Here is a 15,837-nt window from a genome sequence, read left to right as displayed (position 1 = left end):
AGAGATGAGAGCTTTACCAATCATAGCTAAGGTATGCTGACGGCAATCGGGATGGTAGGAGGGATGATGGCTGTGGGGGGGGGCACATGGGAGGAGTAGTGGCTATCTGGTAATGGTAGCGTAGTGACCATCAAGATGATGGCTACAGGGGTGACAGTAATGATAATCGTGATCACAGTAATGACTTGGAAGATGCAAATTGACTGGGGGCATTTACTCAACAGGCAGAGAGATTGTTCACCTTCTGATTTCTGAAGTTTAGTCAGTGAGTCTAGAGCCTGAATAAGGCAGAACGTAAAAGGACTGTAATGGGTGACCGGAGACAACAGGATTGGGGCTTTTCTCTGACTGTTCAACTCAAGGTCTGTCTGCATCAGAATCTCTGGAGACTGAAGCTGGGACTTCCTTCCTCCCCTAGAGGCGGCAGGGCCATGATTGCTGTGAAGCAGGTCACGTGGCAAAGTTTCCTGTATGCTGCTACTGCTGGGTGTCCATGGCCCGCACCCCCAAGCTGTTACTGCAGCAGTAAGAGTAGCAGCTCAAGGCTCGGTCTATGCCGTGCCACCTGGCTGCTGCTGGGGAGGCTTTAGCAAGAGACTTTGGCGTCTTAACACGTTGAAGAACAGAGCAGGAGTGCCATCTCTGTAGAGGACCATGTTGCGTCGCAAACCCTCCAACGCCAGTGACAAGGAGCCTACTCAGAAAAAAAAGGTGAGGAGCATCTTGGAGCGCTCACTCCTTCCTACTCTCCGCTACGCTCTCTACCAATGCCTTCCTGGACTCTTAGAAGGTGGAGGTTGAACCAAGCTTGTAGATGAGGGTTCTTCCACAAAGCAAGGGCTTGGGGCTCAACGCTCACTAGAGTAGTAAGAGTACGGAAGATACTTTGTAAACTCTGGAATATAGAGCTTGAGTTGGGCTTTTGGGAGTCTAGAGTTATAGACTGAAGAACTTAAGGGTTAAATCCACAGACTTCAGTTTGAGAATTACAAACTATAGTGTTCAAGTTGAACCCAAAGAGCATAATTAATTTTGCCTCCCTTAACTCTGATTTTGTATCGCGTCTACTCAAACGTGTCCTCGGGGAGCCATCTCATTCCAGGGGCCCTACTAGCCTACCCCGCCAAGGTGCCCACAGACTCCCTACTCTTTGGCAGGAGTCATAGCCACTGTCACCTGGGCTCTCATCTTCTACAGCTCCCCAGGCCACTGGAGATGAAGCCGTAGATAATTTTCAGACTCAGGAAAAGGGCCCACCAAAATGCAGTGAAATTAAGGGGGGTAAAACAGGTTCTTTCTGGGCAAGAGAACTTATGAAAAAATGAGAAATGAAGCTGATGACATACATGGTGAGTAGGTGTGAGAGCTAAGGAGGAAAAAGTTCGTTGGGGGAGGGAGGGAGATCTCAAAGTCCAGGAAGGAAGGTAGCTGTCAAAAAATGGCTGAAGTGTTCATCTTCCTGAGACAGCAGCTAGACTGATTCCTGAAGACTCTGTTATATCCAGGTTTCTTTGGCTGTATATAGAGAGTTCATTTTATGGTAGGACTCTCCCAGCAGTCAGCCTGTCCGGTCTGCTCGTCTAAGTAGACCGCAGGACCGTTTCAAAGTACGCCTGACTAGATCCAAGCACCATAATCAGAGCTCTTGCAGTGCTCTAGCCACTTTCCCATGGAACTCAACTCAGGTACACTGTGGGGGATGCCCCCTTGTCAGAACAGTTCCCAGGTAGTGGGTGACAACTAAGAGACAGGCTCAGAGCACTGAGGTGTGCATCCTGTCCCATCTCTCAGGATCTGGGTGGCTGCCACTTTTGGCTGTACTCTCTCCACTTCAGCTGCTTCTCTAAGGTTGCAATGGTGGTAGGTGGAGGAGGGGGAGATTTGCGAATATTCACACAGTGCCTTGTCACCCCACCCCCCACCCCCGCCAAAACTAGGCCCCAAAGGCTTGTCATTGGCTGTCACTCCTCAAGAGCAAAGCCACTTCCCCTTGCTCTCAAGCTCATGAGAAAAACAGAGACTGCTATATAGACCCTGGTAGGCCCCAAACCACAGGAGAATCAAGCTGAAGGAAAGAGTCTGAGAAAGAGCTGACACTGGGGCCTATGCTACCTCAGACAGAGGTGCCCCAAGGCACACAGAACAAGAAATCCCTTTCCTCTCTTGGCTCCAGCTACCCAGATTCTGCATTTGGCAGATGGGCCTCTGGGAATTCCTCCAGGTTTCTTCTAGAAAAGTCTGCAGTCCACATCCCTTTGGAAAGAATAGTCCACACAAACTGCACCTCACCCCTGCCAGAGCCTTTGGCAGCCTCCCGGAGAGCAAGATGAGCTCGCCTTTACATACCAAGCCCCACACTATAAAATGCCCTTAGTACAACCAAACTTCCAGAAGAGGTGGCATCATCCCAAGGCCCAGAAACAGTAGCCAGCTCCATCTTTGATTGCCAGATGACTGAAGTCAAGTCCCTTTGGAAACTGAGGTGTGTGGTAGAAGGGAATACACACAGACAAAGGAAGCTCCTCCTTCCTGTTCCTGCCTCCTTTTTTCCTTCAGCCACTGAAAAGTACTGAGGGAGAGGGAAGAGAAAGTGGAGTTAGAATCCTGCCATTCCGCCATAGGACCCTAGACATTTCATAGAGTTCCCATGGGCCTCAGTTTCTTCACCTCTGAAAAAAGGTGATCTCTGGAGGCAGGGCTCACTGGAATAATAGTTGTGAGAGCACTCGCTCACATGTGTGCTTCTGCCTACAAAGGGGTGCTTGCTTTGGCATGAGCCCAGATAGAGAAGGCACAGCAAAGAATAAACCAAGGCCCCAGTCTTGAAGTACAGGAAGCAAGCCCTAACATCATGGAGGGCCACACTGAGGGAAGACTTGTCAGTGGCCATGTGCTGCACTCTGGGCTTTAGTCACAGCTTAGCTTGCTGAGTTCTCACTGCAACCCCAGAGTAGTGACAGGTATATACTGATTTCACACTGGACGTTCTGACTGGTGACATTTCTAGAGTTCCAAGCCAGGGTGCTGAATTTCAGAATCTTATCTCCTTCTCTCTGTATCCCCTTGTCCCCTAACTGATCTCCAAAGCACTGGGAGAGAATAACACACCCAAGATTCAGGCCTCCGGTACAAGAACTCTGCAAGGATCACCCAGGGAGTTGTGGACAGAGAGATGAGACAAGCCAACAGAACAGAGAGGCAGCAGGCCTTAGCTATAGTGGGTTCAGCACACGGTACCTGCTGTGGTTCATAAGGATGAAGGATGCTCCAGAGTGGGAGGGATTTTCCCTTAGCTACGCTTGCGTCATCTTCAAGTTCAAACTACTTTCCTTTTGCTCTTACTTCCATCAAACGTCTATGTCCAGGTCTAAGAAATGGAGAGGGATTTGTTCTAGACCTGTCTTCTCGAAAGCTAGCCCTTCTCCAGTGAATCCCTGTTTTCTAGCCTCCCTCCAGGGGAAATGCAAAGGAACCTAGGCTCATGTTCGAGCACTAGGTTGTCGCCTCCTTCCAGTCTCTTTCTTCTCTCTTCCCCACTATGAGAACATTGCTTCCCATGGAGGGAGGTCCTCATGCCACAGATCTAGAGTAACACCCCAACAATGCATGCTCTTAGTCTCACTACAGGTTGAGAAGCCTTATTGTAAGAATCTGAAATGCTCCAAACTCTGAAGGATTTTGAAAATCGACATGATGCCACAAGTAGAAAACCTGACCTCATGTGAAGGGTCACAGTCGAAGTGCTCTATACAATTACCTTCTAGCTAAGTATATAAGGACTATAGGAAATTCGTGTTCCGATGTCACATTGCCAAAATAGCTCATTATATATGCAAATATTTGATTTTGTTTAAATTGGAAAGGCTAATGATGTACCTTCCAGTCTCTTTCTTCTCTCTTCCCCAATATGAGAACATTAGAATGCTTGCCTAGTATTCACAGAGCTCTGCGTTCAATACCCAGCACCATGTAAACTGAGTACAGCAGCCATAGACTTGTAGTACGTAATGAACATTAGTCATCCTCTGCTACATAGAAAATTAGAGGCCAGCCTGAGCTACTTGAGGCACTGTCTCAAAAAGCAAAATCTGAAATGTGGAATACTTTTGATCCTGCACATTATAGATAAATAATATTCAACTGGGGGCTCCCCATCTTAGAGGAGAATGTCTACATCCCTTGGCATGGCTGCCAAGGACCTTCCATGGCTTCTTCTGCTTTGCCTCCCAGAACAGCCATGGGCATACCCACTATTACACCCCTTCAGAATACCCCTAGTTCTCACTGTTATTCAAATGCTTCCTAGCTCCAAGTGGAGGAATATCCCGTCTCCTGCCTCAGCCCTTTCCAATGTTTTTCCTCCACAGTTGCCCCTGCATGTTGTCCTGGAGGCTTCAGGTAAACAGTGCCTATACCCAGTCCCTTTCTGTCTTGGTGCAGGAGCTACTGCACTAGCAGCTGTGAGTTGACACAAGCATGGTAATCACGTGGCCTTCCAGGGTCCCAGACCTGTGTTTAGGAATGCCGTGCTCTTGTGTCTCCACTAGCAGCCATGGGACTCCGCCTAGAACACAAGTTCTGTGCATCTCCATTTCCTCCACGGAGAGCTGGGGATAAAATATGGAGTTGATGATGCTGGGATAGGCTGTGGTCACATGTCAAGAACCTGGCAGGCTATTGGGTATATGGGTGGGAGTTTCTATGATGGTTTCACATACACATAGAGGCTAGGGCATGGACTAGTGAAGTAACTCAGAGGGCAATTCAGGGGATATGCAGGAAAGGTGAGTCACCTGGAGCACTGGGAAGTGAGGGGTGATCAGAGAGGATCTCTGTAGGGCTGCTGCCTTTGCAAATGGAGGCGGAACCATTTTTTATTTGAGTATGATATCCATATGGTGAGTTTCCATTAAAATAGATAGCACTCAGCTCAAGAAATAACACATTTCTGAAATTCCAGAAACTTCTCTCACAACCCTACCCGTCACTACATACCCTCCTCCTTAAGGGTAACCACTTCCCTGAGTTCCAGCAGCTTAAATGGGTCCCTCTGTGCTTTGAACTTTGTATAGGGAGAATCAAGGGTCAAACTTTTGGGGGAAGCCGAGCCGTCTTCATCAACTGTGTGTTGGTGAGATTTAGTCATATTTTTTGGAATAAAGAAAATAGTTGAGATCAGTGCACTGCTGGTTTCTGTCCTCCTGTATGATTCTGAAATAGTTAATCCATTCTCCAGGTAAACTGAATCTAAAGGGGATTTCTCTGGCGACTGCTAGAAGTATAGGGTGTTTTAGGTGGACACCTCAGTGTCCAGGTGAAGAGTTTGTAAATGGGTCATACAGGAGGCTAGACATAAACCAGTGCTCCAGGAAGGACAGATGTGTCAGATGACGTTCCCAGCACTGATGGCTACTTGGTTCAACTTGACGACAGCTCGGTGCAACAGACGTTCTTGTCTTCGTTTTACCAATGAGGAAACAACAGCACAGAGAAAATAGTAACTTACACAGCTGCTCAGTGGAAGAAAAGAAAAAACTGAGGTTTCAAAGGTTCAATAAGTCATGTGAGGTCTTCCAAGAGGTTCACATGTTCTCCTTAAACACGATGCTTCTGCACTTGCCTGCATAACTCCTAGCTAAGCCTCACCCCAAAGGGAACACAGATGATGATGATAATTAATAATAATAATAATAATAATAATAATAATAATAATAATGAGCTCATGGATTTGAACTCATCTCTAGGCTGGACTCTCCCAGGGTGAGCAAAAGTCAGCCGGGATGGTTGGGACCGACCCTGAAAATGGAGAAAGGCCTGGTTAAAAAGCCACCTTAGCTGACTCTTGCTATCGATAGCCTAAAGAGCATATGTGCCTGACATATTTGATCATTCATTCATTTGGACTAAGGAGTGGCCAGCTGGGCCCAAGCCCCAGAATCATCTTTATGGCCCTTTTGGGTTGTCTCCTCATGCTTTGGACTTAAACTCAGAGGAGCTATCCCAAGACCCTGGGAGTCAAAGGCCTCTCCTCCCAACCTCCCAGACTACAGATTAATGACAGGAAAAGGCCCCGGGAAAAGAGCTGTGATTAGAGAACAGCCCAGCAATGAGTTTACTCTTCCCTAACAAAGGCTACTTCCTACCCCACATCTACCCTCCTGCTCGCTTTTCAGCCTCGAAAGTCCCTGGGGCTTCAGGGGCGACTCTCAGCCTCCTGGTCTGGAGACAAGGCTAAGCAGTTATGGAGGGAAGGCCACAATAGGCCCCATCAGACCATAAATAGCAAACGAGCCTGCTCTCCTTGGGCCCAAGCCAGCCTGGTGCCCACCCTCTCTCTGTTCCCTCTTTCCCATGCAATAAGAGAGGGAAGTCATCCAGGCAGCTGAATCCTACTATACAAGAGAAGGAAATAGATGCAAGGTAGAGGAGAGAGGGGAAAGAAAGAAAAAGAGGGAAGAAGGGGGTGGGCGGGTGCTAAGGACAGAGGAGATGCATGGGCATCCTGGAAATCACCACATGGTCAGACCTTCTTCTGTGTATACTCACAGCCCCGCTTTCCGGGTCTCCATCACAAAGGGAGATTACTGACTGGGGCTCCAGGCACCGCACGTACGTGGCCGGATGAAGCTAGTTTCTGCTTGGCCTGACTGCTGACCTAGTTTCTGGTCAACTACCTCTAGGAATACATGACCCTGAAACCCAGTTGCTGATTCAGCTTTGGTCAAGACCCAGAAAAAGTACCAGACACTGCATTTTGTAGGAGTTAGGACAAATGACACTTGTTGAAGGGCAGGTGATATTGTCCTCTGCCCTGGGGCAGGGGGTTGTCACTGGACACACCCCCAGTTCGTAGGAAGAAGGATGTGAAACCTTCAGCTTTAGTCAGGGTTTAGAGCTCTGGTTCCTCAAGCTCTTATCTTGGGTGTCTGCAGTCTATCCCCACTCTATCTGTCTGGCCATCTGTGAACCCTGGTTCCTGTGTGTGTCTTCTAGTCTTGTCTGTTTATCGTGACACAGGCTTTGCCTCAGTTCTTTGTGCCTGCAGCTACCCCAGTTACCTGTTCTGTCCTGTCATCTGGCTGGTATCTTAGCATGTACATGTGTATACAGTTAAAGATCACTTCCTGCAGATAGTCTCATCTACACAAACAACAGGCCATGCCTCAAAGTCCAAACACTGGCAGAAGTCAACAGTTGCCAGGCTCTCACATCTGTGGCTCAGGATAAAAGCTGAGATGAATCAAGAGAAAAAAATATGATGGATTTTCTTAAATTGAATTAGCTCCAATCATTTATGAAGCAAATCCATGGGTGCCTTCTATAAGTAAGCCTGTGGTTTTTCTCGAAAGTGTCATGAAAGCATCTGGGTGGGATTGTCTTTCTCTTCCTGAGACATGAGTTCATCAGTCGTTGGCCTGGATGTGTTTACTCCACACTGTGTTAGTAACCTGGCTCAGTGCACGAGCAGTGTGGAGGCCAGAGGCACGCTTTTGGAAGAGATTTCAACCCAGTTCCCTTCTGGTACTTCCATATATGCTAAAGCATACATAGACTCTGACCCATTAAATCTTTCAAGCCAAACTCTGACCAAAGTTCGGTAGTGGAAATTTGGGTTTAGTTGAGGTCTGAAGCACTTGACTCCAGAAGTCAATTGATCTGGAGCTAAGGGATAGAAAAAGAAAGTTCCATCTTGTCCCTTTGCCTCAGGGTTTATGTTGTTCTGCCCAGCCCTGGTGTGGGTGTGTGTGGCCAGAGGGGGAAGCGATCCACCCCTGAGGCAGTCATTTTAGCACTACTGATTAGAGCATCTGCTTCTTCCAGCTCTCACTTCAGCGCTCCAGCAGCTTCAAGGATTTTGCCAAATCGAAGCCCAGCTCCCCTGTGGTGAGCGAGAAAGAATTTAACCTGGATGATAATGTGAGTTTCAGAGATTCTTTGGAGTCGATTGAGTCTGGGAAGAGGGGGTGGCAGAGTAAAGGGGAAACAGGGGGGATTAGTATTATTACAAAGCTTTCTGAACACAGTGCCACTTCTCCTGGGCACCAAATTCCTGTGCCCCCAAATCCTACATGTATTAATTACATAGCAGAAAGCAAATTAAATCACAAATTAATAAGGCTGAGAATAGGATTGGGTCTGGTGAGAATGGGGATGAAGTGACTCTCTCCAGTCACCTCCAACTAATTCAGGATCCTGGAGACTTCTTTGTATACCAAAACCTGGAACCAAGCCAGGGTTACCACAGTCCCTGTACCTCTTCTTTTGTTGTCACAGATTCCAGAAGATGACTCGGGTGTTCTTACCCCAGAGGATTCTGGGAAGAGTGGCAAAAAGTTGGGAAAGAAGTGGAGGGCAGTCATTTCCAGAACCATGAACAGGAAGATGGGCAAGATGATGGTGAAGGCCCTGTCAGAGGAGATGGTAAGGCCTGGAATCCAAGGGTGGGCTGAGGAGGGTTAAGGAGGCCATTCTGGCAGGAAAGCGAGCATGATCACCTGAATAGTAACTACCACAATGTGGAGATGCTGCTCAATGCAGATAGGATGTCCTCATGGAGGTGATTTTGGAGGGTGGGGGTAGGGGGTTTACTGCCAGCCCGGGAAGCAGGAGGTTGGCTAGGAAGGGATTGGGTTTGAGGAAAGATGAAAGTCTGGGCAACAGAAGCTTCCTAGAGAGATGAAAAGCTGAAAGGAAGATGAGCTTTCCTGAGCCTTATGTATCCAATTCAAAATTTGATTGGAAGAAGCCCCTGGGATTGATTAAGGAGGACGGATTCCAGGAAAATAGAGAGAAAAATACCGGGGCTCTCCTGTTTACCATGTGGTTGCATCCCAATAAGCCATAAACTCCAATGCCATGAGTGGAAAGGCATAGCCATAACCTAACCAACACTACTAAGCTTAACACCATAGCCCCATGCAGAGCGTCACTTGCTTCCCCTCACGATTTGATGGCTCATAGAGAGCTATGACTTGCTGCTGCTACCCAGCATCACCAGAGAGGTTCACACTCCATAGTGCCAAGCTGGGCAAAGATCCAAATTCAAGATTTGATTTAAAGTGTAGGTTTCCCACTGATGAGATATCACTCTTGTAACCATCAGAAAGTCGAACAGATTGTGGAGCGGAAAAGGTGGCTCAGCAATTAGGAGTATACAGTGCTCTTTCAGAGAACGGGAGATTGCTTCCCAACAACAATGGTAGGTGACTGAAAATCACCTGTAATTCTAGCTCCAAAGGTATCCCAGGCCCTCTTCAGGATGCCCCAAGGCACTTGCACTGATATGCATACACCCACCAAGAACATCCCATCCACATGTGTGTGTGTGTGTGTGTGTGTGTAATTTTAAAAATCAAATAAATCTTTAAAAGAAAGATAAATAGATCAATTGAACCATCTTTAACTCAAAGACTGTAAAGAAAATGGAGGTGGCTAACTTCATCCCCAAGGAGGAAGGTGATACAGAGAGCTAAGGGGCAGGAACATCCCCGTAGCTTAGAGCACACAGTGAACTGCTTGTACTTGAGGCTCTTATAAGAGTCTTGTATACTGGAGCCAGCTCAACTAGCTTGTGAGAGCAGTTGGTTAATTGTCAAGAATTTTGCAAGGCAGTGGTTAAAAATACAACTTACACACACACACACACACACACACACACACACACACACAGAGACAGAGAGACAGAGAGACAGAGAGACAGAGACAGAGAGAGCTTTAAACCACATATATTCTATTAAAAACAAAGGCTGTCCTAATTAGAGTCATCATTACTGTAATGTAACATTATGACCAAAACAAAGCAACTTGAGGAGGAAGAGGTTTATTTAGCTTATACCTTCACATCATAGTCCATCATCAGAGGAAGTCAGGACAGGAACTCAGACAGAGAAGGAACCTGGAGGCAGGAGCATGCAAAAGCTATGGAGGGATGCTGTTTACTGACTTGCTCCCCATGGCTTTCTCAGTCTCCTTTCTTACAGAACCCAGGACCACCAGCCATATGGATGGCACCACCCACAATGGGCTGGGCCCTCCCACATCAATTACTAATTGAGATAATGCTGGATCTTGTGGGGGCATTTCCTTAACTGAGACTCTTTCCTCTCTGATGACTTTAGCTTGTGTCAAGTTGACATAAAAATAGCTAGAACAAAGGCGATGCTAAAAATCTTCAAAATCCATCATCTCCTAATTCCAGCACAACCTGTTACTCTTACACATGCTACTGACGTGTGTGTGTGTGTGTGTGTGTGTGTGTGTGTGTGTGTGTGTGTATCTATGTAATGGAAATAACCTAGATATCTCTTCTGACGACTCATCTAGAGGCAGACATGCAATTGTTCCCAGGTGTTGACCATTGATGGGGCAGATTCCCAGCATAGGAAGTGGCAAATCAACCAGTTCTTTAGTCTAAGAGAACAGTATCACTCAGATGCACTGACTTGAGGTGCGAGGAGCTCTGGAGTCAGGCAGCCTAGCTGTTTCCCACCAGCCTTGGCAAAGTTACCTATCTTAAAACTCAGGCCACCCGCACCACTTACCTTCGGATATTACCTGGAGGATTAAATGAAACGGCAGGGCAGCCTGGCACACAAGAATGTGGACATTTGCTCTCTGACATAATTGTCTGCCTGACTGGGTCATGAAAACAGCCCCAAGTCTAATCTTAGCTGCTCTGGTCTCTTCTTCATGTCTATCAGAACCAGAAACTAACTAACCCTGTCCACTCAGTGCCCTGAGGGCCTCTTTCTGTAACATAGGGAAACTAGGTCTGTCAACCCCATTTTTACAAAAGAGGAAACTAAGGCTCAGAATGTGGTCACTGTGCCTGTCACAAAACTGTGATCTGTACTAAGCTCATACCCAGTTCCACTGCACTGGGGACTTGGCCTATGTTAATCACAGCAAGGCTTCCACTCATTCTACAGGGAGACACGCTGGAGGAGGGTTCAGCTTCCCCAACATCTCCAGACTGCAGCCTGGACAGCCCTGGTCCTGAGAAGATGGCCCTGGCCTTTTCTGAGCCAGAGGAGCGTGAGCTGCTAGCTCTCAGCCGCCAGACATCAACAGGTGAGTAGGGAAAGCAAGTGGACATCTGCCAAATCTGGAGGAAAGAACTAGACTGGGGCAGTGCCAGGGGCTTTTCTGGGAAAGGGTTGAGAGAGAAATGAGTATTTGTCTTCTACTTACTGGAACCTTCTCAACCCAGTGCACATTAAATCTTCATCCCAACCTGATAGGACTTATACTGTTGTCCCCATTTTGTTGATGTGGAAACTGAGGCTCAAGGAAGTTAAGTGACTTTTCAGGTGACCCACCATTGAACTCAGATCTGCCCTAAAGTAGTTTCTCCTTGTTATTGTCCCCTTAAACCAGCCTGTCCTCAGCTGTCAAGGGGACATACATCTTCAGTCCCCCAATATCTGAAACATCCCACCTTGAAGTCCACAGAAAAGAGTGTTTGGTTCTTAAGAGTCATCCTCCTGGGCCCAAGGCTCTGTGTGTGAGCTTGGCACCACTGAACATGTAGTTCAGGGGCTAGCCTGAGGTACCTTGGATGAAGAAGGCCCTCGAGCTCACCCCCCACTTTTTCACTCTTTCTTTCTTTCTTTTTTTTTTAAGATTTATTCATTTATTATATATAAGTACACTGTAGCTGTCTTCAGATGCACCAGAAGAGGGCATGGGATCTCTTTACAGATGGTTGTGAGCCACCATGTGGTTGCTGGGATTTGAACTCAGGACCTCTGGAAGAGCAGTCGGTGCTCTTAACCTCTGAGCCATCTTTCCAGCCCTTTTTCACTCTTTCTCTGGCGCTACAGACACATCTCTCTGCCTCCCACTGAAATCCACTTAAAATGCCCACCATCCTGCCCTTCTCGAGTAGAGCGAGTAGGCCTGTGTCTTCAACAAGGCCTTGCTACTAAACGTTGAGTCTTATAAAATAGAGAAGTCCCACAAGGTATGTCTTCCCTTGTGGAAGGAGCAGTATAGTGAGCCAGTCCCACCACTTACAAGTGAGAGGCCTTGGGGAGGTCACGTGGTCTATCTGGCCTCTGATTGCCTCACCTGTTGAGTAGGGCATGGCCTTGCTGGGCCCCAAAGGCTTCCTGGTTTTGCTCATTCTTTAGTCTGTAGGATCCAACCCTCCAGCTCTTTACTGTCTAAAGCCCCAGAGGTTGAAAGCTACGATTCACCAGGAATGGCTACAAGGACGGATCAAACCACTTCTGCACTTCCTGCAATACAGCCTGTGTTCCCTTAGGAGCTCCCGGTGAGTGTCCCTGGAAGGCACTGCTAGCACAGCTGCCGTGAGACAAAGACAATGCTTCCTCACTGTCGTCTCCACAGGCAGTGAACTCTGTAGCCCCAGCCCAGGCTCTGGAAGCTTCAGAGGACCACCTGCTCCCCAGTACACAGGGGCCTTTCTGTGGGGCGTGCCGAGTCCACACGGACTTCACTCCCAGCCCTTATGACCACGATTCATTGAAACTGCAGGTAAAGTTGGTATCAGGGTCCCGCCAGAGCCTGGCAGGCTTCAGCCATAAAGAAAGAAAGCAAAAGAAAGCCAAAATAGGAATGCATCGGCAGAAGCCTAGTGACCCCTCCCTCTCCTGTTTTCTTCTCTCCTCGACCCCGTACCCACACCCCACCCTAGAAAGGAGATGTGATCCAGATCATTGAAAAGCCACCCGTGGGCACATGGTTGGGCCTGCTGAACGGCAAGCTAGGCTCTTTCAAGTTCATCTACGTGGATGTGCTACCCGAGGAGGCTGTGGGGCCTGTACGCCCCAGTCGCCGACAGAGCAAAAGCAAGAGACCCAAGCCCAAGACTCTGCACGAACTGCTGGAGCGCATTGGCCTGGAGGTTGGAGTTGGACTTGCATTGATATCTGGGAGCAATGGAAGCATACCTGCCATGGGGACGGGGTCAAGGGGACAGCTGCTGTGTGCAGAGGAAAGGTTCCAGGCAGGGGTGACTTAGAAAGGAGACTGCTGATGGTTGGAGTTGGACTTGCATTAATATCTGGGAGCAATGGAAGCATACCTGCCATGGGGACGGGGTCAAGGGGACAGCTGCTGTGTGCAGAGGAAAGGTTCCAGGCAGGGGTGACTTAGAAAGGAGACGGCTGATGGTCTGCCTCTATCCTCAGGAGCACACATCCACCCTGCTGCTCAATGGCTACCAGACACTGGAAGACTTCAAAGAGCTGCGGGAAACACACCTCAATGAGCTCAACATCATGGACCCTCAGCACCGGGCCAAGCTGCTCACGGCTGCAGAGCTGCTGCTGGACTATGACAGTGAGTGGCTTTAGGGGGGTGGGCATAGGTTTGTACCCTGATGACACTCTTACCCAGAGCTCCTTTTGCAGTAGGAAGGTACTTTTCCACACTTGGATTGGTGTTTCCTCGAAAATTTAGGGGCGGGAGGGAGATAAATCATAGAGGTAATCAGGACTAGCTCCCTTTTGGATCAGAAGAGAGATTAAGGTGAGAGAAAGTAAGACATTTGCCTGGAGCTGGAGAATAGCCTCAGAGTCCAGATCCAGGCTACCTGGACCCAGCTCAGTGCTGGAGATGTTTGAGCCAGGCCTGGGAACAGTTCCTATTCACCTTGGATGCTGGAAGTTGAGAGAAGTAGAAGTCAGAAAAGCTGATTGCCTACAAGAGACTTGCCTAGGGTCCCCAGCCCATAACCCGGCCCCAGGGGCTTCGGAAAACACCCTGCTATCCCACCCCTAGCTTCACCTCCATCCTGTTTAAGACCCAGTCATTTCGTTTTATCTTCGTTCCCAGCAGCTGGCAGTGAAGAGGCCGAAGAGGGCGCTGAGAGCAGCCAGGAGCCCGCGCTGCACACAGTGTCAGAACCCAAGGTGGACATCCCACGTGACTCTGGCTGCTTTGAGGGCTCAGAGAGTGGGCGTGATGAGGCAGAGCTGACAGGCACAGAGGAGCAGCTACAGGGTCTCTCCCTGGCTGGGGCACCTTGAAGTGAAGACCGCATAGGCCGAGGCTGAGCCCTAGTTGCAGAGACTGCAGGGATGGGTGTGGCCTCCCATAATGGCATAGGACCAGAGGACTGGTGCAGAATCTGGCCCGGCTTCCCCAGGGAGGCTTATGGCTGAGGGCCCTGCCGGGATTCTACGGGCTCAGATAGAGTGGATAAGGGACTGCCCAAAGATATATGGACCCTCTCCCTCTATCAGTGACTGACAGTATAGCCCCTTCTGGCACCTCCCTTTCTCCCACTATGGCCGCACAAGTGGGGCACCAAGGGACCTAGTCATGCCATGTGTTCACGGCCCCCAAAACCTTCTTACCCTCACACCACTGTCACACTGCTTCTAAGAAGGACACCAAGTCAGTCTCAAACCACTCTTTAAGCTCCGGGGAAACTTGCTCTTTCAAAGGACCTCAGTTGGACATACGTGAGTTTGGAATTCCTTAAATGAGGTTTGAAAGAAGCTTCACGCCCAGTCACCACTATTCTTCTCAACATTTTAGAGGTCTGACCACTAAGTCATGAGACTTGAACTGTGTCTGTGTTTCTTTTGGCTTCAGCCTGGTCGGGATTCAAATGTGCAGTTACTGAGGGTCCCACCAGCTGACACTGTGTACCTTTAAATATTTGCTCTCCAGCTGCCTGCTACCCAGGACACCAGTGAGTATTCTTCTTGAAGAAGCTAGAAGGGCCTAGGGTTTCCAATGAAATAGCTCCACCTTCCCGTGTGACCCAAACTGTGCCACCTTTTCCCAACTTAAGACAACGCCCATAGCTCATATGATAAGTGTCTCCACCTGTTTCTTGGCCCCTTCAAATGAGATTTCCCACAGGCTGATTGAAGATGGTCTCAAACCACTGGCTTCCAATGTCACAACTGCCTCCTGCAATGTGGGTATGGACCCAGGCTTGGTCATTTATGTGGATCTTCAGAAGCAAAGGGAACCTTTTGCTTGGCAATGACTGCTCCACTACACCCAACATTGCTCTGCTAAAAGTTTTAGTGTGCTAAAAATCTCCAAAGGATCGGGAGATTATCACAACTGTTACTGGGGTACCTTTGACTTCAATAACAAGAGGAGTCCTTCCTGAGGCAGGCTCAACTGTGCCCATCACAGGTAGGGCTACCTGCATAGTAAGTGGGCATGCTTCTGATCTACTACCGCAACTTCCATAACTTCTAGTTTGGGCAAAGGAGTTGAATGTAAATAAGGAGTAGCAGACAGACAAATTAGCAGCAATAAATATAAATAGAACCTAATTACCGTTGCCTGTTTTCTTTCCTACAGAGAGAGGGTTGGGGCAGGGAGAGCTCCCCATGTAAAGCTGATCTCAGCAAAGTATCCACTCACTGTCCTTTCAAGGGTATCTTTCCCCTCCCTGAGGATGCATGTATCCTTAACTCTGGTACCCTAACTCTCCATCTAAAGCTACAGCTGGCTCCGTGCATCTTCTCCACATCCCTACTGAGAATGGGGCTCATATTACCATAGAGTCACAGGCCTTGCTGCAGTCTGAGAGCTGGCAGGGGAAGAGCTGTTTCCCTCTTCCCATAATCTCTTGAACAGGAGCCCTTTAAAATCCTTCATCCTTGTGAAGGGTCTACATTGGGGAGGGGGTTTATAGGGAACAAAAGTGGAACAGCTAGGATTTACAGGGCTTGTCTTCTGAAGCCTTCCTCCTGAGCCTCGCCCTGGACACATTGAACTGTCGGTTTCCTTGGAAGTGGCATTGTGATGGAGACCCTGGGCTTCCTTTGTGCATTTCCTGAACTAGGAAGGGCCAATTAGAGTGAGATATGCTAACAGTAAATTTACTGGAAGTAGAGGCCA

At 48.4% G+C, this 15,837-nt stretch overlaps 1 protein-coding gene across 1 annotated transcript; it reads left to right on the top strand.

The window, feature by feature from the left end:
- The first annotated feature begins 525 nt into the window (after window positions 1-525).
- Window positions 526-15,266, top strand: Sash3 (SAM and SH3 domain containing 3). The gene is given in 9 exon segments (XM_032890357.1): window positions 526-711; window positions 7,822-7,917; window positions 8,275-8,421; window positions 10,929-11,070; window positions 12,352-12,419; window positions 12,421-12,498; window positions 12,659-12,868; window positions 13,155-13,305; window positions 13,801-15,266. Coding segments are annotated over 9 exon segments (1,143 nt in total). The 5' UTR covers window positions 526-654; the 3' UTR covers window positions 13,995-15,266.
- Window positions 15,267-15,837: the final 571 nt, after the last annotated feature.

The sequence above is a fragment of the Rattus rattus genome, chromosome X (genome assembly GCF_011064425.1).
Source record: "Rattus rattus isolate New Zealand chromosome X, Rrattus_CSIRO_v1, whole genome shotgun sequence".
Taxonomy (NCBI): domain Eukaryota; kingdom Metazoa; phylum Chordata; class Mammalia; order Rodentia; family Muridae; genus Rattus; species Rattus rattus.
This window is presented reverse-complemented; position numbering and strand designations above follow the sequence as displayed.